The sequence below is a fragment of the Asterias amurensis genome, chromosome 16, assembly GCF_032118995.1.
Source record: "Asterias amurensis chromosome 16, ASM3211899v1".
Taxonomy (NCBI): domain Eukaryota; kingdom Metazoa; phylum Echinodermata; class Asteroidea; order Forcipulatida; family Asteriidae; genus Asterias; species Asterias amurensis.
The window spans coordinates 10230611-10253241 of record NC_092663.1 but is presented as its reverse complement, the minus strand read 5'-3'; the positions used below and the strand labels follow the sequence as shown (position 1 = coordinate 10253241).

Below are 22631 nucleotides of genomic sequence, written 5' to 3'. Positions count from 1 at the left end.
CTTACGAGCAAAGCTTTCTCCATAGCCTTAATCCGTCCAATCTACATACACGTACCCACAGACTGCAGAAAGATGTATGGGAAAGAATGTTATTTCTTGGTATTTCTAAGAAGGGAAAGACACATCGCGGGCGAAGATCCCCTAGAAAACAGGAGGAAATTGCTATTAGAAGGAATCTCTTCCATCGAACCAGTATTTATCCTACACCTGAACTGAATAATAACCAGTTATTGCTCTGCACCATAAATGCACGTTCACTCCAGAACAAATCCACGGAATTTCAGGACTATGTTAATGACAATGGATTTGATATAGTGTGCATTTGCGAAACCTGGCTGACTCCATTGGATGACGCAGTAATTGCTGATCTGACCCCAACTGGCTACATCTTTAAACACAAGCCAAGAGCTAGCCGACGAGGAGGTGGAGTTGGCATTTTATTTCGTGATGTACTGAGTGTCAATGTCAAATCTTCTCCGGACTATCAATCTTTCGAAACAATCTCTGCTACCATAACTTCTACCGGTAGAAGTGTGGACCTTATTGTTGTCTACAGACCCCCTGGGCACCAATATCCTTTTGCCAACTTTGTGGACGAGTTTACACCCCTTCTCGAAGATTCTACCTTGAAGTGTACTCCGCTTGTAATAACTGGTGACCTGAACATTCATTTTGATAATGTATCGGCTCCTAACACCAAACGCTTCAATGACTTGCTTGTCGGTTATGGTCTCAGGCAGAGAATCTTGTCACCGACCCATGACCATGGTCACATCCTTGATGTTTTCATCGCACGCATTGCTGACAGCAATTTCTTCTCTGACCTTGATGTTGTTCCTGGCATTTCTGACCACTCTGCCATCGTAGGCCAGTTACACTTGGAAAAGCCACGCCCCGTCTGTCGAACAAAAGTCCTGAGAAACATCAAAGCCATTGATAGACTTTCCTTCGCTGCGGATGTTCAACAGAATAACATTATAGCGAGCTGTTCTGATGGGATTGCCAATCTGATCGATTGCTATAATTCCACCCTTAAAACTTTACTGGATGTCCATGCTCCTGCTAAATCTCGCCCCGTCAAGTTTCGTCCTCATGCCCCATGGTACAACCCACTGTTTCCGTCGAGAAACGAAAACAGAGACAACTGGAAAAAAGGTGGCGATCCTCTGGATTGGAGGTGGATCGTGACCTTTACCGCAAGCAACGTCAGCACGTCAGTTCCCTCAACTGCAAGTATAAACGTGCTTATTATAATGAAGTTGTTGATGACTGTGGAAATGAAACAAAACGTCTGTTTCGTGTGGCTAATCAACTTCTTAATCGCAAGCAAGCTTCTCCACTTCCTACTCACAGATGCAGTATATCTCTTGCTCGGCTCTTTGGTGAGTTCTTCACAAACAAGATCGATGCTATATGCACCAGCCTATCTCCTGACATCTCGCAACGACCTTCTAGAACAATTACAGTTTTCGATTCCTTTGAGCCTACTTCTACAGAGGAAATTGAGTCTCTCATTCGTCACACTCCTGCGAAATCTTGTGACTTGGACCCCATCCACACTATGTTGTTGAAGGATTGTTCTCATATATTTGCACCCATTGTTGCGGAGATTGTTAATTTGAGTATGAACAATGGTGTTGTTCCTGCAGCTCTCAGGCTAGCCCACGTTCATCCTACACTCAAAAAATCGTCTTTAAATCCAGAATTGCTCAAAAACTACCGTCCTATCTCGAATCTTCCATACATATCCAAGGTACTCGAACGAGTGGTCTTCTCAAGACTGTCAGACTACCTCCGTGAAAACAATCTTCTCGATAGTCGACAGTCTGCGTATCGGGCACACCACAGTGTTGAGACACTCCTCGTGAACTTATCTAATGACATTCCAATGGAGATGGACCTTGGGCGGATAACTGTTTTAGTTTCGTTAGACCTTTCATCCGCTTTCGACACTGTTCATGACATTCTCTTAAATATTCTCTCATCCCTTGGTATTCAAGACGTTGTGTTAGATTGGTTTAAATCCTACCTGACTAATCGCCAGCAAGTCATGTACATAAATGGGACTCAATCTGATCCTATCTCCTTGAACTGTGGTGTCCCACAAGGTTCAGTTGGTGGGCCAATGTTATTTTCTATATATTTGAGTGAACTCAGGGATGTTTTTGATCGCCATCACATTAGATACCATTGCTATGCTGATGATGTTCAAATCTATGTTTCTTTTGTTCCTAATCAACAGAATGCTTCTAGTGCCATCCACAAACTAGAATCATGCTTAGTTGATGTTATACAATGGATGGGATCCCATTCACTCAAGTTAAACAATGACAAATCTGAAATGATTTTACTTGGTTCTGTAGCTCATCTGGCTAAGGTCAAAGTCTCTCATATCAACATAGGTAATTGTAAAATTAAGCCTTCTGTAGTCTGTAAAAATCTAGGTGTTACATTTGACTCTGCTATGTCTATGTCTAACCAGGTTTCTAACATATGTAAATCAGTTTGGTATCAATTAAGAAATCTGGGCTTTATCCGTAAATACTTAACTCGTTCTACCACAGAAAAGATTGTTCATGCTCCGATTTCTTCCCGGTTTGATTATTGTAATTCTCTCTTTAGTCTTTTACAACAGAATCAAATCTCTCGTTTGCACTGACTGCAAAACACTGCAGCTCGGCTGGTCACTTTGTCCTCCAGGAGAACCCATATCACTCCGCTTTTAAATGCACTTCACTGGCTCCCTGTTCAATATCGCATTCAATACAAATTACTTCTGCTTGTTTTTCATTCTTTACATGGTTCTGCTCCTCAGTATAATTGTCAATTAATTACCCGTTACAATCCTTCCAGATGTCTTAGATCATCCACTTCGTCATTACTGGTTGTTCCCCACACCCACAACAGTTGCGGTGACAGGGCTTTTTCTCATGCTGGTCCTTTACTTTGGAATAATCTGCCTCTTAATATCCGTAACATGTCCTCTATTCATAAGTTCAAAGAGGCCCTCAAAACCCTCTTTTTCACAGCTGCTTTTCATTCATTTTGTGTTTCTTCCTTGCGCCATGAGCATCACTTGTGGTGGATACCGGCGCACTATAAGTGTTCATATTATTATTATTATTATTATTAAAACATTGTGAGAAACGGCTCCCTCTGAAGTACCATAGTTTTCGAGAAAGAAGTAATTCTCCATGATTTTGAGACCTCAGATTTAGCACTTGAGGTCTCAAAATCAACCATCTAAACGCACACAACTTCGTGTTACAAGGGTGTTTTTTCTTTCATTATTATCTCCCAAGTTGGATGACCGATTGAGCTCAAGTTTCACAGATTTGTTATTTTATGCATATGTTGTGATACACCAACTGTGAAGGCTAGTCTTTGACAATTACCAATAGTGTCCAATGCCTTTAAATCATTCCTTAAACCATCTCAGTTCCCTGGGAGTATACAGCCTGTGTCGCCAAATATGTAGCGCACTAAGCTAAGTCAATCACAAGAACCATCTCAGCCCTCAAATGTACCCATTTACCCCTGGGTGGAGAGATGGTTAAGTGTCTTGCTCAAGAACACAAATGTCAAGACCAGGATTCGAACCCACACTCTACTAATCAGAAACACCAGAGCTTGAGTTCGGTGCTCTTATTCACTCAACCACGACACCCCACCTTCAGGCGCATGTAATCTTGCAGAACTAAAAAAAACTAAATATTCTGAAGTCTTGCGTATGTACCTTTTGAAATCTTGTTGGTAGGCCTCTTGCATGGTGTACTGCAATGTTGAAGGAAACTTGCCGTCCAAGCTAAAACAGAAATAAAACCAAAAGCTGACACTGTTATACATTTGTTGTGCCTAAAACATTTGAACACAGCGGGAAATGCTACACTGTACAATCTGGGTCATTAACATTCCTTTAACCTTTGTCAGCTCCCTGGGGAATATACAGCCCGAGCTGCCATGATTCTCAGAAGACTTTTTCAAACTCAATATCAACCTCTACCTTCGCAGGTACTCATTCATACCCCTGGGTGAAGAGAAGAGATTATAGTTAAGCATCTTGCTCAAGGACACAAGTGTAACAACCAGGATTCAAATCCACCTACGATGACTAAACCACTAGAACTTGAATTCGATGCTCTAAACCACTTGGCTGCTGCAATCAGTTGTAAAACTTCATAGACAGATTCAACTTACCGATTCTTTAGCGTCATCGACAAAGTCGTCATCATCCAGCGCTGAGCCGTCCTTCTGGCAAGGGTTGATTTCTACCTTGAGCAGGCCCTGCTCCGTCCCTCTGAAGTCTGTGATTCCGAGGAGTTCCTCGATCTCTATGAGGTAGCCGAGGCTCTGGAGAAAGACATGGACGCAGCCGATCATGACTTCAGAGTCTGGAGGCTCCCAGAACGGATCTATATCCTTGAGGTTTTGGAACGAAGAGGACGGGAATGATCAGAGGGATGGAGTTTAATGAATATAATGGCAATAGTTATATTCTGTAAACCCTTTCCTTACCGTCGGGCAACTTTAGTTAACTCACACCCTCTCTTCTTTACTTTACCATTGGCGACTTAAGTCGACAAGGCCTACACACACATAGCGTGGTTGTGTCGTGGCCAAGACCGAGTAACCGACCTTTTATTCTCTTAACACTGTCTTTGTTGGACGGGTCATGGTTGTGGTTGTGTTGTGGCTGGTTTTAAATGGCAGTCTAAGACCGAGAAACCATTCTTCTATTCCCTTATACCTGCTTTGCCAGAAGAGTTGTGGACATTATCGTGGTCGTGCCCGCTTTAAAATGGCTCAATAACAAGTCATTCCTTTACTACTGTGTATGTTGGAAGAATAATAATAATAATAACAATAAAGACTTGTAATAGTGCACATATCCACCCTTCTAGGTGTTCATGGTGCAGTAACCCCCCCCCCTCCCCCCAAAAAAAAACCCAAAACCAAACTAATTTAATCCTTGACAACCTGTGACATAAGACAAGTTATGACAAGAGATTTGAATGTTGTGGTACAAAGACAAGATCGAAGATTACCAGGTAGAGAGTTCCATATGTGTGGCACAGCAGAGGAAAAAGCCCCGTCACCCCAACAGCTGAGTTCACGAAACGCTAGGATCAATAGGTCCTACGCATTTGGATACAGATTTTAGCTTGTCCTTTAGTCCTAAAACTAATCCTAAGTAAGAAAGAGTTTGGTGAAATCGATGGCAAGAGTGTCAAGACTAAGGGGTGTTCCTACCTGCTCTAGGTCCCAGTCTTTGTCGCCGTCCACAAAGTTCTGGTACATTTCCTGCATCAGATATTTGCGGTTCAGAAACTTGTTCCTGTCCCATAGAAACTCGTTGTCGTTGTTATTGCATCGCATCAGTACCGCCAGCTGCAAGAAATAAACATTTCAGCTTAAAACCTCTTTGTCTTGTTCCCAAACTTCACATTTCAGGAAAATTGTATTAAAAGTTTCATCAAGTTTAGCCACAAAAACTTGGAAAGTACATGTATACATCCTTTCAGTGAGTGAATGTGTTCACATGGAAATAAAGGCAGTGGACACTATTGGTAGTTTTTAAAGACTAGACTTCACAGTTGTTGTATCTCAACATATGCATAAAATAACAAACCTGAAAATTTGAGCTCCATCGGTCATCGAACTTGCAAGATAATAATGAAAGAAAAAAACACCCTTTTCACCTGAAGTTGTGTGCGTTTAGATGGTTGATTTCGAGACCGCAAGTTCTAAATCTGAGGTCTCGAAATCAAATTCATGGGAAATTACTTCTTTCTCGAAAACTATGACACTTCAGAGGGAGCCGTTTCTCACAATGTTTATACCATCAACCTTTCCCCATTACTTGTCACCAAGAAAGGTTTTATGCTAATAATTATTTTGAGAAATTACCAATAGTGTCCACTGCCTTAAAACTTAGAGCAAGTTCGAGTGTGCACAAGGGTTAACTAAAGGTTGACCATTTGCACTCGAACCCAGGCTGGCCGACCATTGGTTGACTACTGTGGTCGACCATTTGGAACCAGCCTCGAGCCCATGGTTTCTTCACTGGTCCCAACAGCATGTTCCATTTTAACATGTGTAAAGCGCAGAGGGGAATCAGTGACACTGTAGCGAAAAGGCGGAAGGTTGACTAGACTTCCAAGTGAGTCGTTCGAGTGGGTGCGACACTGCGCATGTACGCTGCTGGTCAGTAGTCAACCACGGGTCGACTAGTTGTGCCCACTAGAACTTACTCTTAATGGATGAGCAGTTAATTGGCCTGGGCATTCAGCAGCACCAATGGTTTGTTCATGATGTGTGGAAAAGGAATTACATGAAGATAACAGGTGTAAAATGCCAGACTATAAGGATGAGTGTTTTTGTATCTACCGTATCAATTATTAATTCTTAATTCTTCAATTCAGTGCTGTTTTGTGTTGTTGTAAAGGGCTTGTTCATCACAAGCCTCGGCTTTTAGGTTGATGTCTCCATGTGCAAATGTGGATATAAGTGTTCCATTGAATTGAATGGAATTGAATTATAAATCCCCATTATTATTACCTGTGTCCTGCCGTGTTTCAGCCCCCTGGACTGTGGTGAAATGAGAACGATTTCAAATCGGACTCCCTTCTTGAGCTCTTCACTCATTGCATTGGCCTCGTTGACCATCGGCATCAGCTGAACCAGGTCTTCTTGGAGCAATAAATCATCTGTTGACGAAACAAAAACACCAACATTTCATTCAGCACATGTTCTTACACACAACCTTGGGATCTGGGCCTCATTTGGTAAGGGGTACTTCGATTAGGGAAATGTCTATAGCCCTGTTCCCATTGGACATAATTTGGGTAAACTAACCGAGCCAATGGGTAACTTACCCATTTTTAGTCCAATGCGAACAGCCCTGGAAGTTTTCCTCCCAGGTAACTTATCCGACCCGTATGGGTAGTTTAACCGAGCCAAAGGTGCCCAGGAAGATTGACCAGGTCAGTTTAACCGAACCTGAAAGTCCAATGCGGACGCGACGACTCGGTTAAATCTCCCATCCGTCTGTGGCCCGAAGAAGCTGACATGTTTTGTCATGGAAGAATAATATTTTCGTGGTTATCAAACTATTCAATGTCAGGCAGGGGGCCAGCTCGGTTAGTTTACCCACGGTCTCAGTTAGTTTACCCGAGTCAAATAAATCCAAGTGCGGACGCTGGTAAGTTTCCCCTTTTGGAATGTTAACCACTGTCTCAGTAAAACGTTAGTCCAATGCGAACACGGCTTATGTCAATTTCTATTGGAACCTTGCAGAACAAACCACACAGCAAAAGCACAGGGCACCACGGCAATAGACCGATCCACTAAGCCCCTGGAAAAATAGTTGGTTTGTAGCCCACATCTTGAAGTGGCCTTCAGGCCTTGTGTCTGGCGACTTGCATAACAATTTTTTTCTTCAGACAAACAACAATTCGACCACAAACCTTTAGACTTATCGGGGCCCTTCATCATATCGAAGCCGGCGTTTTGGGCAATCTCTTCCTGCGCCGTGTCATAGGTCACTCTCTCCTCCTTCATGCCGGCTTTCTGATTCTTAGCGAGGTCTTGAGGATGATGGAAGACGTAGAGATGACTCGATCCAAACATCACTCTGAAATAAAAGGAAGGGGCGCCCAATAAGACATTTGCATAATAGAATATTATGGAGGTTTAGCAGTATGTTATGCGAGCAAATACGTGAATGTGAACGTCAACAGAATTGTGTTGTTAAAATCCCACGTTTTAAGCAAATTTGAACTTACCATTTTTCATGACAGGCACATACGTGCAGACGTCATATGTGAGCATTAAATAAGCTCTAAGAGGTAACATCACCTAGAAACAACACCATTTTCCGTCGTTCACGTTCACGTGTTTGGTCGCATAACGTGCAGCTACACCTCGTTATTGTCTGGTACAATAACATGTTTGATCACAAGTTACCACTTAAATTTGAACTCCTCAGACTTTATATCAAGACAGTTGCTATGTCACATGATTATGAGTTTATGGGTAACATCCAAAATTAATATAAAATGAAAATATGATGTATATATGAAAAAAGACCAAGATGATGATACACCTGGAAAGCGGTCAATGGAAAGAAAGCTGTGTTATATACTGGTGATACCAGCGTGATATTATTTGAACCCGGCTTACCTGTCATTATGGTGGAGCTCTTGCGATCCTACAAGGTCCTTTCCATTCAGGAGAACCTTGGCGCCCTCGGATGGCTTCAGTACGCAAACACTTTTCTTATTGGTTATAGTCGCATGATCCTTCTGTACACTGGAAAAATAAAAAGGAACTGGCTAATTAAATGGTTTTGGTGTCTCATGTAGATCACGTTTTTGGCCATGACATGAATCCCTACTCAATGTGAATGAAGATGCGTGTAATATAGTTTACCTGTAGAAGTTTCAGCTTCATTGGTTGCCAAGTTTTAGAGAAAAAAAAAAGGTAAAAATCACAGAGCAATGTTTTCATGAGAGCCGCGTAAATTCTAGAATTGCAAAGGTTGTGGGTTAGATCTCACCCAAGTAAATATGATTCAGATTTATTTTTACGGGACATGGGAAAGTACTGAGTATACAGTGCTTAAAGGTTTGCTGTTGTTCAAAGTAATGATGCTTTTTAAGATTACAAGGTTCAGCTTAAAAGCATCATTACCTTTAGCAAACCTTTAACACAAAAATTAATAGCCTGAATTCAGTCAAATTGTCTGATACTCTGCATCATTGGAAATGATGATTTTTTAATTTATTTTTTAAATATAAGTTTTCCAAACAAAAGCACACAGAACTCGTAATGTTTTACCTGAGGCCGGTCAGCATGATCTCAGGCGGAGGTGTTGCCTTCTGATTTCCAACCCTAGTCACCCCTGACAACCAAATAAACAGATAACAACGGTAAAATTGACACATGTCAAGGGAATAAGATTGATTGTATACGCTGTAGTTGAGCGGTCAGGTTGGCGAAGAAAATCAAGTAAAAACAGGATGCTATTAGATGATTGTGCCGAACACTCAAATTTCACAGCCCAATTTCAGTTGGCGGGCGCCTACTTGGCTAGCACAAGTTCAAAACAATAGTTTTAGACTTACTCTTTAAAGGCAGTGGAAACTATTGGTAACTACACAAAATAATTATTGGCATAAAACCTTTCTTGGTGACAAGTATTGGGGAGAGGTTGATGGTATAAAACATTGTGAGAAACGGCTCCCTCTGAAGTGCCATAGTTTTTGAGAAAGAAGTAATTTTCCACGATTTTGATTTCGAGACCTCGGATTTAGAACTTGAGGTCTTGAAATCAACCATCTAAATGCACACACAACTTCGTGTGACAAGGGTTATTTTTCTTTCATTATTATCTCGCAACTTCGATGACCGATTGAGCTCAAGTTTTTACAGGTTTGTTATTTTATGTTGAGATACACCAACTGTGAAGGCTAGTCTTTGACAATTACCAATAGTGTCCACTGCCTTTAATTTCCTCATCAAAACCATGTAAATAAACAGTAATATTTTATGTTGAATATCTGTACGTCTCTATTTCCCGACTCTCCTGATGATGAGAAATGTTTCTCTTACCAGACTTTGTGAAGTGCACCACCATTCCAGTTAACGCTGGATCCTCGTTCAGATTCCAGAAATGCGGCGTGACTTTCATCTCCTCCCTCTTCTGGATTTCCTTCGCTAATTTTTCCTGAACGAGGGAACAAAATTACGCTCTTTAAAATTATTTACACTTAATCAAAGTGGATTAATAAAACAACAACTTAAAATTAAAAGAAGCTTTCAAACACAAGATTGCAAAACAAAAAAGGGACAACAATATTTCAACTTAGCTACATTATATTTTAAAAGAAGGGTCAGACTTAACGACCTTCAAAAAATGACAACTAACAAAAGGGACTAGCCGTCGATTTCACCAAACTCTTCCTAAACTTAGGATGAATCTTAAAGTTCCATATTCACAGGCATGAGGACACATTGAACCCATCCTTAGTTAGGACGGGTTACTCGTCCTAACTCGAGATAGGATTAATCCTAGCGTTTCCAGAAATCGGCTGCAGGGCCCAATTTTTGTAGAGCCTGTAAACACAAAAACCTGCTAAAGCCATGGGAAAATCTTTCTTAGCAAACACAGGTTACCAGCCAACATTCCATTAAATTTACTTTGTTGCAACTGGTTCCCCACTTATTTGTTGCTAGCAAAGAGATTTGTAATTAAAGCCAGTGGACACTATTGGTAATTGTCAAAGACTAGCCTTCACAGTTGGTGTATCTCAACATATGCATAAAATAACAATCATGTGAAAATTTAAGCTCAATCGGTCATCGAAGTTGCGAGATAATAATGAAAGAAAAATAACCCTTGTCACACGAAGTTGCATGCGTTAAGATGGTTGATTTCGAGACCTCCAAGTTCTAAACTTGAGGTCTCGATATCAAATTCGTGGAAAATGACTTCTTTCTCGAAAACTATGGCACTTCAGAGGGAGCCGTTTCTCACAATGTTTTATACTGTCAACCTCTCCCAATTACTCGTCACCAAAAAAAATCTAATGGCAATAATTATTTTGAGTATTTAAGCAGTATTTTCTCCTAAATAGCTGTATGTAATCGGGCCCAGTCAACTTTGCAACACAATTCTTATTTTGAAAAGCATAGACTCTTGTATTAAAAAACGACAATATGGCTGCTGTTTGTGACTATTTTTCATGGTCTGGTTCCTCGTCTCACCTCTTGGGCTGACTGTACTTCTTTAAGGCGTTGCTCCCAGGACTGCTTCATTGAGTCCATCTCCTGCTGGTTCCTCTGTAGTTGCTCCTCAAGCACCTTCTTCAAACTTTCCACCTCTGCTCCAAAAAAAATCAGAGAAAGAAGACAGATGTTTTTTTTTACATGAAGCCCAATATTAACATGTATCTTTGGTTTTAAAAGCCCTACATGTACTCTGCAATTAAGGCGTTATAATATGGTTTTATCTTCATTTTTTATGAATTTGATCTTTGGGGCAAAAGAAAAACCCGGAACTCCGATTTAAAACTGAGAAATCAAATCTCTGTACATAAAAACCGATTGCTTTTATTAATTGGGGAAGCCTTGACTCACCTTCTTCTGGTACTCCCTGCATGATGGCTTCTTGCCCCCCTCCAACTCCCCCCTTAGCCTGGAGCTCCTTCATGAGGCGAGCATTCTCCTCTTTCAGCTCACGGATCAATTTATCCGTTGGGCTCTCGTTCACGATGGCCTTCGTCTTGATGGCTTTGGCACGGTCAGCTGAAATTCAAATGAAAAAATTGACAAAGCTTTATAATCGTACACATGGCCCAAATCCATAAGGGTTTGGGTACTTTTTGGTGCTGTAGTATTTGAGAAATGAGTACAAGAAGTCGCAAAAATAATTTTGTTTTCTCTAAAACTGAAAATTATTTCAGCATGTAAAACGTATTTTTGGTTTTTACTCATTTCTCAAAAAGTACAGCACCTCAGCTAGTAATACTTTAAGGGAAGCCTTCTACTTTCGTTTTTTTCAAACCGTGTAACCTTAATGTAAATCTGTGGACATTGTGTTTTTGTGTCCTACAAAAAGTACCCAGACCCATTAACTGCCAATTTCGTGCTTACTGTGCAATTTCCATTTAATAGCGCTGCTTGCCGTAAGCACACAAAAAGTTATAAAGACCTTTGTATGAAAATAAATGACGTAACAATACAAATCAATGGTGACAGTGCAAGATGGTCACCTATTTTTTTTGCTTCCCTTTGAAATACACTTTTGCCTACAAAATATTTGCTGCTATAGTTAGAACAATTTTTTGTACTCACTGTTAAGCAGTACTATGAAAATGTAAAGCATTTTTGTCAGATTACTTTCTTTTGTGTGTCACAGGAATCAGTATTCTTCAGTGCAAGTGAAGACTGGGAACATGACAGACATGGCACCTTACCGTATCTTAGAGTAGAGAGAGTTTCATCGTAGTTGACATCTGCAGGGCTAAGAGCTGCAATCTACAGCAAAGGGGAAAACAAGAATAGATTCAACTCATCCACAAGTTCTACCTTAAAACTGTTTGTTTTTGCCCATAGAAGGGCGTCACAAAGTAGGGTCGGTCAGTATTTTTTTTATTCTTTGAAATATCTCCTGAAGATGAGCAGAGTATACTGTTTGAAATGTAGAGACCCTACTGACTCTTATCAGAGTCAACACTCCATCAAAAGAGATCCATTACATGGTTGTACCCACAAGTTTACTAAGGGAATAAAAGGGTAGCGACGAGTTCTTACACTGCCGTTTAAAGCTGGCAGGGTCGCATTCCGTGTGATAAAGGCCCGAGCCAAAGGCGAGGGCCTTTAGCGCACGGCAACGACCCTGCAAAGTTTTAAACGGACGTTTAAGAACGAGTCACTACTCTTTTACTCCCATTCATAAATGCCCTTTTGTTAAAAAAAGAAAAAAAAATACAATTTCAGACACTTTGACAGTTAAAAATTTATGGTTTGAAATACTTTTTTTTCAAAACTTTTGTGAAGATTCTGTACATTCGCGCGCTTAGAAATAAATTCGGCACGTGCGCTTAGAAGTAGATTACGCGCTGTTACTAATAGCTATGAATTGCATTCCGCGTGATAATCTTGCGCGCTTGACACGCGGAAGCCAGCCGGTTATAAACACTGGTCATTATCAACCATTTAAACAACCCCACGTGACGCACTCTCCACCAATAGAAGTAGAGAAACTGTTTATCCTATTTATCAACACCATGCAAAGCTTCAAACAATACTTCTGGATATTGTATTTGGGAATATAAACTTTGAACTGTTCAACTAACAAGATGTTTTGTTGATGATGTCGAGATGAATGCTTTACTGGAGCAAAGAGGGCCCGATTTCATGGCTCTGCTTACCGCCGAATTCTGCGCTTACGAACACCATTCTCCACTTGCACATCGAGCGCCAAATTTTTGCGCTAGCTGTGTAAGCATAGAATGCCTAGTAACGTGGAGTTAGCCTGCTAACCTGTGAAATACGTTTGATGTAAGCACAGAATTCCCTGTTTCTGCAAGCTCTGATTCTTCGATTACGGTAAACAAATGCAGATGCAGTACTAAAATTTCACCAGAATGCATAAAATCACCTCGCAAAGAAAAAATAAATAATAATAATTACCTAAACAGATGCAAATTGACCAGATAACAAAAAATCTAACACTATAAATATTATGATTACAAAAACAATTTGTATATTATATCTTGATCAATGTTAATGAGTCACTGACCATAATGGTTTTGCTGTTGCCTCCCAACGCATTCTTGAGTAACATCGTGAGTTTTGAGTCTCTGTAAGGTACTATATAAGACAATAGAGAAGAACAAAAACTCATTGAATTCTGACGTAGACTTGGGATTCGCTATGAGGTTTGAACAAAAGGTAAGATCCTAAATTTCAACCTCAATCAGTGGATTTCTTAATCGATTTGTCAAAATCATCAAACTTACTAAATTAATAAATTGATCATGTCAGTAAATGTGCATGCAAAGTGCATCGATGTGGTTATTGTAAAATGCACTATACACAACGTAGTTATTATTATTATAATGGGCTAACCTCTGATGCCTTTCTTTCCAAGCCCTTGGTCTGCCAGTGCCTTGATGACGTTACCAAGGGAGGATAAAGACTGATTGATGGCAGCTCCCTCCTTTAGACGATCCCCCGTCGCTCCAGTACTGTCAACTCGCTCACTGTTATAACAAGTTAAACATTTATAGGATTTGAGGCATTGCATGGTGAGGTATCAATGTATATTTGGTTTGCGGTAACACCATGTGTGTATCTACTTGCCAGGTAGAGTTGTTCTTAGGGAACTGTCTTGCTTTATTCTAGTGCCGCGGAGTAGATAATCAGAGGTTCGGGAGACTTCTCAGTTCTGAAAAGAACTGTCCTGCTTTTTAACTATTACCAGGGCGGATGGTATAGAAACTAGACTGGACTACTACTTTAGCTTTATAGGATCGTAATTAACTGTACTGCCCCGGAGTCAGTTCTGAATTGGTCTCAACGTTTCGACTAGCTTGCTCTAGTCATCGTCAGGAGACTGAAGAGGTAAGAGAAGAGTGGGCTTATTTAAAGGGGTTCAGTGGATCCACTGCAGGTCAATCAATGCTCTGATTGGTTGTGTGGTTGTAGTAGATACACACATGGTGTTACCGCAAACCAAATATACAAGTTAAACATTCTTATAAATCAAATAACGTTTCCAAAGTTTTCTTTTTCTACAAGTATTTCAAAGTGCTTATTGTTTAGGAAGAAATTATAAATAAACAGTAAACTTGCGGGTACAACCATGTGTAAATATCTTAGAGCGAGTGTTGGCTCTGAAAAGAGCCGGGTTGGTCTTGACGTTTTAAACAGTGTACTCTGCTTGCTTCATTCTCCTGAAGACGAGCAGAGTATACTGTTTGAAATGTCAAGACCAAACCGGCTCTTTTCAAAGCCAACACTCACACAAAAGAGATGTACACATGGTTGTACCCGCAAGTTTACTATTTATTCATAGTTTCTTCCTTTTTCTCCACACCATGCTTTAAAGGCAGTGGACACTATTGGTAATTGTCAAAGACTAGCCTTCACAGTTGGTGTATCTCAACATATGCATAAAATAACAAACCTGTGAAAATTTGAGCTCAATCGGTCATCGAACTTGCGAGATAATAATGAAAGAAAAAACCTACCCGTGTCACACGAAGTTGTGTGCGTTCAAATGGTTGATTTCGAGACCTCAAGTTCTAAATCTGAGGTCTCGAAATCAAATTCGAGGAAAATTACGTCTTTCGAAAACTATGGCACTTCAGAGGGAGCCGTTTCTCACAATGTTTTATACCATCAACCTCTCCCCATTACTCGTAACCAATAAAGGTTTTATGCTAATAATTATTTTGAGTAATTACCAATAGTTTCCACTGCCTTTAAACCTGATGATAGGTTTGAAGGGGTGAGAAATTTCAGTCAGTTTGACTAAATTCTGATTGTTAGATGTCTGCCCGTCTGACATAATTTTCTTCCAATGAGAAGAATTTATGCTCTTTGATATCTTTCTTTAGCACTGACGATGCTGTTCCCAGAAACTCAGGTTGGTGTAGTGATGGCTTGCTTAGCCTTCCACGTCTGGGACCCCGGTTCAAATCCCACCGGGGGCACTATGTGGATTGGGTTTTCAGTCCCTACATGACTGTGTTGGTTTTCCCTGAAATAATTCTCTGGGGTACTCCTCCCACATCTAAAACTGAAATTTCTTCATCATCCTCTCTCCTCGTTTGTCTCTAACTAGAGTGTTGAGAATATTTATCCAGATCCAGAAGGTCCTTGAAATCTATAACTCCAGGGGTTACCAAAAAAACTGGACGTGCTGTCAATTCAACATCAAACATGGCTTCCCTTAAGTGTTCTCATAGGGTGCCCTTTACCAAGGAGAAAATGCCTTGGTGCCCTTGCCCTTGAAGCAAACATGCCTGTCAGAGTGAAAAGATATTTAAGGCCCAGCAAGAATCTCACCTGCCGGCAAGATCAACCAGGTTGATAATAGAGGTCTTGGTCATGTTCTGGCCGGTGTCGTTCTTTCCTTTCTGTACAAACTTTATTGATACGATGGTGTGTGCTCGACTGTGAAAAAAAAAGAAAACTATGTCAACATTTTTGTATATGTATAGTGGCTTTTTAACTTACATGTATCAACCCCCAGCTCTGTGATCATTTAATGTCATCCACCAAGGTTTTTAAATGACAGATAATTATGTCAGCCTGCAATATGATATCATGTGGTGACAGTCAACCCTCCTACTGTCTGACCATTCAATATCATCCAGTGTGGTTTTTAAAATAACTACCCTGCATGGAATGTACAAAACAATTTACAGAAAAAAATCAGGTTTTGAAAAAGAACAGAAACTTTTACCTGCTCGTTGCATTCATGTTGGTGGATGCAATGGTTCTGTTGCGAGTTCCTTCGTTGATTCTTCCGTTGATGTCGTCGTAACTCTTCACTGGGAAGATGCTTTGGGACTCAACTGTTTTATCACACAAAAGGGAAAAGTCACAGACTAACAATGTGTTTAGCATGAGATGAAGTACAGAAACTCAGCACGATCTGGGCCATGCTATTTTACACAGCATTTTACGTAAAGGAAGAATGCCCTCTTGCAATGGTCCAAAAGTGGGATTTTAACCTTAGAAACTTGTAAATTTTGGAAGCTGTGTACTGCAGATAGCAGCACAGCCCTTCCTTAATTTCAAGGTCTTATAAAGTGGCATATCTACCAAACAAGGTATAGTGCTGGGTGAATAGTGAAATTTTGTTATTCGGATACCGCTGGCCAACTATCTGAAATTAACCGGATATTCGAAAAGTTTTCTTCGCCGCTAGAGGGCGCTATTAAAAAAAACAAAAAAAACAAAAACTTTTTTTTATTTTTTGCTGCTAGAGGGCGCTGTTCGTTTGTGAATGAGATCTTATGGGCGGATTGATATTAGTTTTAGACAGTGTCACTCGGTTCATTCATAAAAATGACCGGATCTAATTTAAAGATGGCGATTTGCTATTTCTTTTTATCGTGATTGACTCTACGTGAAGGAAAACTTTTGTAATCTTTGAACAAATTACGTCAGAAATGTCATTGTTTTAACTCTTCACGGAGGTGAGCCTAGTTTAATACTTAATTTATGCTGTTTGATGCTGTCTTAATAGAAGTTTCAGAAGGATTCAGACAAATCATTCATATCAGTTTTCGCCCGACGTCCGCGGATATTCGGATATTAAAGAATATCCGGTTACTCAGTTGTAATTACAGAACTATCCGGTTTCTAAATAGCTATTCGTGCCCTATGCGAATATCCGGTTAAGAAAAAAAAAGGCATTCGCGGTTACGGATAGGAAAACCTATTCGCCATTAACCGAATATTCGAATAATTCGCCCAGGCCTAACAAGGTACTCAAGGGGCTGAGTATATTCAAACTTTCAGAAAGGTAGGTAATATTGCAGTGATGATGAATTTTTTGAGACCCAATTATTTAGCACCTTATAAGGGTTTACAAAGGATACAGCAGCCACAGCCAGGAACACCGGGAAACACTTCTCTTTTAGAAAAGTGCACTGCCTTCTTTTACATGTGTTACACAACACATGGGACCAACGGCTTTACGTCCCATCCGAAGGACGAAGCAATGGTCAGTGTCACGGCTGGGGATTCAAACCCACACTCTGCTGATCAGAAACACCAGAGTGTGAATTCGATGCTCTTAACCGCTCGGCCATGACACTTCTGTTTTTTATGTCAACTTTAGCAAAAGTTCCTTGGCAATGTACAGCCTAAATTGTACAGTTTGGTTTCTTATAAAAGATCAACGTTTCAAAGGCATACTATGTATGAATGTAAACACAACATGTCCTATCTGTGCCTCTTTTTCCCATGGAAGGGCCAAGTAGACATACCAGGTAATTTACCATTGTCTAAATCTTTCTGAGCATTCTCAGTTTTTAGAGAACAATGGACTTACCTGGTAAGTCTGCTGGTAAGACGCTTTTCTAATAAATAACAGGCCTTAAAACAAGCCATGGCACCCACAACAATGGACCTTTATCACGGTGTGGTCATGTTAATTTTTACTCCATTCCAACTCATTGTAACCAAACTGAGGCTGGACGAAATAATAGTCTGGTGCCATGCGCAATGAATGTTAGCATTCAATACTGTCAATTGGAAACAGGGAACATGACCAAGATGGTGACATCGTGATGAAGATCTATTGGCGTGGTGCCCCATGCTTTTACTGTGGTGCTTTGCCAGGTTCCGATACAAATTTACATTTTCCTCATAAAAGTGCCCTTTACCAAATGAAAATGTATATGCCCCTTGAAGGTCTGCATCTACATAGTTCAACAACAAAACTACATACCATAGAATCCTTTCTGTGGATGCTCCCTGACCTTTAACCCTCCTTTGATCTTAAAGGAAGTTGGGTTCAGCAGGTCACGAACCTGCTCATTGTAAATCTCCAGCATGCTCACAAATACCTGAAATACAAGTTATTGGGAATTTGTTTAATAATCGATTTTTATTTAGTGCTTTTTCATAGCCCGAAGGGAGTATCAAAACGCTTCTGACATTATAACCCCTGGTCACTGGGCCATATATTTCATTCCTTAAAGGCACTGGACACTATTGGTAATTACTCAAAATAATTAGTAGCATACAAAACAAGCAATGGATAGCTGTTGATAGTATAAAACATTGTGAGAAACGGCTCCCTCTGAAGTAACATAGTTTTCGAGAAAGAAGTAATTTCTCAGCAAAATATTTGAATTGATTTCGAAATCTAGCATCTGAAAGCACACAACTTTGTGTGACAAGCGCTTTTTTTCTTCCCTTATTATCTCGCAACTTCGAAGACCAATTGAGTTAAAAGTTTAAATGTTTGTTAATGTGTGCCTATGTTGAGATTCACCAAGTGAGAAGACTGGTCTTTGACAATTACCAAAGGTGTCTAGTGTCTTTAAACCATCTCAGCTCCCTGGGGAGTATACAGCCGGTGCTGCGAGTTACCGCGCTCCAAGCTAATTTTTCACATAAACCATCTCTGCCCTCACAGGTACCCATTTTACCCCATGATAATATTGTTACTAAGGTGACCTACATTGACTTTTGTAAAAAGGAATTTTGAGGGGGGGGGGGCATAGGGCAGGGTTAGCCTTACCTGAAATTCTTGCTCTTTAGACTTGTCAGCAGTCCTCTTGCTTTCATCAATCCCATTGAAGAGTTTCTCACAGGTTTCTGGTACAATTCCTGACCAGAAAATAAGACATGTTTAATTTTAGAAATAAAATTACTTACCAAACAAAAGGACCTAAGGTATAAGTATTCCTTTTATAATAATTTGGGGGGGCTAATGATCTTTTGCAAGGGCACCCTTGGCTGCCAGCCACATCAACCCATTATGACCACCTAGCACAGCCAAGATCGAAAGTGTGTGATTTTTCCTGAGGGAGGAAAACCGGACGGTCTGGAAAACCCTCGTGGCACAGCAGAGAACCAACGCACAACTCAACTCACATATGGCCCCGGCCGGGAATCGAACCGGGGTCACCTTGGTAAGAGGCGACCGCTTTACGCACAAACCAACCGTGCCCTTCCTGGCTTGCCCGTCAATTGGTTGCCGACAAGTTGCCAAGTGTACACAAGGCCCTCATGACATGTCATGTCCGAGCGGTCTAGAGCACTGGGGCCAGTTTCACAAAGAGCTAAGATTGATCTTCACTGCAAATCAATCATAGTTGCTTAGTAAAGTGTGATGTCACAATACAAATCACTATGGGGATACTGACAATTTGTCTTAGGATGGATTTTATTGCTTTGTGAAATCGACACTCTGGAATCAAGCTCTGGTGTTTCTGATTGGCCAAGTGTGGATTCAAGTCCCAGTCTCGACACTTGTGTCCTTTTAAAAGCAAGACACTTTTGTTGCTTCGTTCTTTGGGTGGGATGAAAAGCCCATATATTTATTTTTTACTACAGAACTCGAGAAAGCACTGGGTGCAATGCTTACTACACATCAGTGTTAGGGTAAAAACAAATCATTAATCAGATGGTAATTGTTTTTTGACAGCCAGTTTCCACATCCTTAAAGGGGAGGTACACATATGGTAATTACTCAAAACAAATATTAGCTTAAAAACTGACTTGGTAACGAGCATTGGAGGGCTGTTGATAGTATAAAACATTGTGGGAAACGACTCCCTCTGAAGTAACATAGTTTTTGAGAAAGAGGTAATTTCTCACTAAAATAAGAAAAGACTTCTAGCTAAAAGTCTTTTATTCCTATCTGAAAGTACATTAACTTGTCCAACAAAGGTATTTTCTCGCAACTTTGATAAACGATTGAGCCCAAATTTTCACAGGCTTGTTATCTTATGGTTATGATGGGACACACCAAGTGAGAACACTGGTCTTTGACAATTACCAAACGTGTACAGTGCCTTCAAGACTGCTGGATCTTCATTTACCTTTATTTGCTCCGTAACCAACAACGGAATATGACTTGCCGCTGCCCGTCTGGCCATATGCAAACATGCAACAGTTGTAGCCTTTCCAAGCATTCTCCAGCACAGTCAGTCCCAGATCTTTAAAAACTCGTTTCTACAAAGGTTACAATAAGTTTTTCATAAAGTATACATGATATTTGACCCATGGAAAAAAAGGAGGAACAAATGTTACTGTTCTGGTAAATTTTCTTTGTTAATCTAAAAATTATCAACATTTTACAGTCATCAGTTTCCCTGTTGGTTTAATGACTTTTTTTACTTTCATGGTTTTGAAATAATTGTGTTTTTTAAACTCATTTAGAGTCAGAGTCCATTTTCATAGAGCTGCTTAAGAGTAAGGTGACCAGCCAAACTACAATGTCACATGTACAATTTATGACTGGTATCCTGCTCATTTCCGCTAAGCAGAAAATTGTTAACTGCTTAAGCAGCTCTTTGAAATTGGGACCTGTTGTTGATTTCACCAAACTCTTCCTACCTTAAAATTAATCTCAGGACTTTGGACAAGTTAAGTTCTGTAACCATAGACGTTAGGACGCTTTGAATCCATCCTAAGCTCGAGATAGGATTAATCCTAGCGCTCCGTGAAATCAGCTGCAGGTCTTGTAAAATAATTTCTAGTCCAGTAGGCCTCAAGATTTTGAGTTACAAGCCCAGTGGTCTTGCAAACCCAAATTCGAACCCTGGCAAAGGGGCGTGAAACAGACCGTGGTGTGCCCGATAGTCCGAAGGTCCGATAATCCGAAGGTTCAATAGTCCGATGGTTCGATAGTCCGAACGTGAATTTCCAAATAACAGGGGGTTCATTAGTCCGAAAATGAAATAGGGTTCGTTAATCCGAACATTTGATGCGATAGTCCGAAGGTTCATTAGTCCGAAGGTTCATTGATCCGAAGGTTCACTGGTCCGAAGGTTCATAGTCCGAATCGACGATAAGGTCCGATAGTCCGAATCGATGATCGAACCTTATTGTCAATTCGGACTATCGGACCTTATTGTCAATTCGAACTATCAAACCTTTGGACTATTGAACCTTCGGACTAACGAACCTTTGGACAAACGAACCTTCGAACTAACGAACCTTTGGACAAACGAACCTTCGGACTAACGAACCTTCAGACTAACAAACCTTTGGACAAACGAACCTTCGGACTAACGAACCTTCGGACTAATGAACCTTCGGACAAACGAACTTTCGGACTATAGAACCTTCGGATCATAGAACCTTCGGATCATCCAACCTTTGGACTAACGAACCTTCGGACTATCAAACCTTCGGATCATCGAACCTTCGGATCATCGAACCTTCGGATCATCCAACCTTCGGACTATCGAACCTTTGGACCATCGAACCTTCGGACTATCGAGCTGTAACCAATTAGACACCCACCTGATCTGCATAGGGGCTCTTGCCGTTAAATGGTTCTAGGTACCCATCAGGTCCCTCCTTGTACCCGTCATGTGACCAGTAGGATTGATCAAAGGTAAACTTCTTTGGAGCACCCTGCTTGTTGGATGGATCTGTGATTTCTGTCGTGTTGCCGTGCATCTTAATGATGCAGTTTGCATCCATCTTCTTCTCACGCTCATTGTGCAGTGAAGTTAAGGGTCTTTTCTTGGGAGAAGTTGTTAATAGTAGTACATGTGCAACTATAATACTACCCTGTTTCATATATAGTGCTTTATCGGTGGAAGTGTTGTGGCCGAGCGGTTAAGAGCACCGAATTCAAACTCTGGTTTTTCTGATCAGGAAAGTGTAGGTTCAAATCCCCAGCCGTGACCCTTGTGTCCTTAAAGGAACACGTTGCCTTGGATCGAACGAGTTGGTCTATAAAAAGCGTGTGTAACCGTTTTTTTATAAAATGCGTATGGTTGGAAAGATGTTTAAATGTAGAATACATTGATCCACACAAGTTTGCCTCGAAATTGCATGGTTTCCCTTTTACTGTGCGAACTAACAGGGTCGGCCATTTATGGGAGTAAAACATTTGACTCCCATAAATGGCCGACCGTGTTAGACGACAAGGTAAAAGGAAAACTGTGCAATTTCGTGGCATGTTTGTGTGGATCATTGTATTCTACTTTTACAACATCTTTCTACCTATATGCATTTAATAACAAACAGTTACAAACGCTTTTCAAAGACCAACTTGACCGATCCAAGGCAACGTGTTCCTTTAAAGGCAGTGGACACTATTGGTAACTACTCGAAATAATTATTAGCATAAAACCTTACTTGGTTACGCTTTAATGGGGAGAGGTTGGTAGTACAAAACATTGTGAGAAACGGCTCCCTCTGAAGTAACATAGTTTTCGAGAATGAAGTATTAATTTGCCATGAATTTGATTTCGAGACCTCAAGGTAAGAATTTGAAGTCTCGAAATCAAGCATCTGAAAGCACACGACTTTGTGCGACAAGGGTGTTTTTTTCTTTCATTATTGTCTCGCAACTTGGACAACCGATTGAGCTAAAATTTTCACAAGTTTGTTATTTTATGCATATGTTGAAA

General features: G+C 40.5%; 1 protein-coding gene across 2 annotated transcripts in view; it reads right to left on the bottom strand.

Moving 5' to 3' along the window:
* LOC139948721 (kinesin-like protein KIF28P) overlaps positions 1 to 22631 on the bottom strand; it is a 37169-nt gene that overhangs the window by 11901 nt on the left and 2637 nt on the right. For both annotated transcript variants that reach the window (XR_011787473.1, XM_071947001.1), the window contains exons 3-21: positions 21511 to 21712; positions 20082 to 20214; positions 18776 to 18864; positions 17978 to 18095; positions 15980 to 16091; positions 15580 to 15687; positions 13636 to 13769; positions 13307 to 13377; positions 11979 to 12039; positions 11140 to 11307; positions 10768 to 10883; positions 9613 to 9727; positions 8839 to 8902; positions 8182 to 8310; positions 7467 to 7633; positions 6559 to 6707; positions 5251 to 5388; positions 4198 to 4419; positions 3737 to 3805 (exon numbers count right to left, since the gene is read on the bottom strand). Coding sequence is in view for 1 of the 2 variants with exons in the window: in XM_071947001.1 (XP_071803102.1) it covers positions 3737 to 3805; positions 4198 to 4419; positions 5251 to 5388; positions 6559 to 6707; positions 7467 to 7633; positions 8182 to 8310; positions 8839 to 8902; positions 9613 to 9727; positions 10768 to 10883; positions 11140 to 11307; positions 11979 to 12039; positions 13307 to 13377; positions 13636 to 13769; positions 15580 to 15687; positions 15980 to 16091; positions 17978 to 18095; positions 18776 to 18864; positions 20082 to 20214; positions 21511 to 21712 (2365 nt within the window). In the remaining variant the exon portion in view is untranslated. The remainder of the gene's footprint in view (positions 1 to 3736; positions 3806 to 4197; positions 4420 to 5250; positions 5389 to 6558; positions 6708 to 7466; positions 7634 to 8181; positions 8311 to 8838; positions 8903 to 9612; positions 9728 to 10767; positions 10884 to 11139; positions 11308 to 11978; positions 12040 to 13306; positions 13378 to 13635; positions 13770 to 15579; positions 15688 to 15979; positions 16092 to 17977; positions 18096 to 18775; positions 18865 to 20081; positions 20215 to 21510; positions 21713 to 22631) is intronic.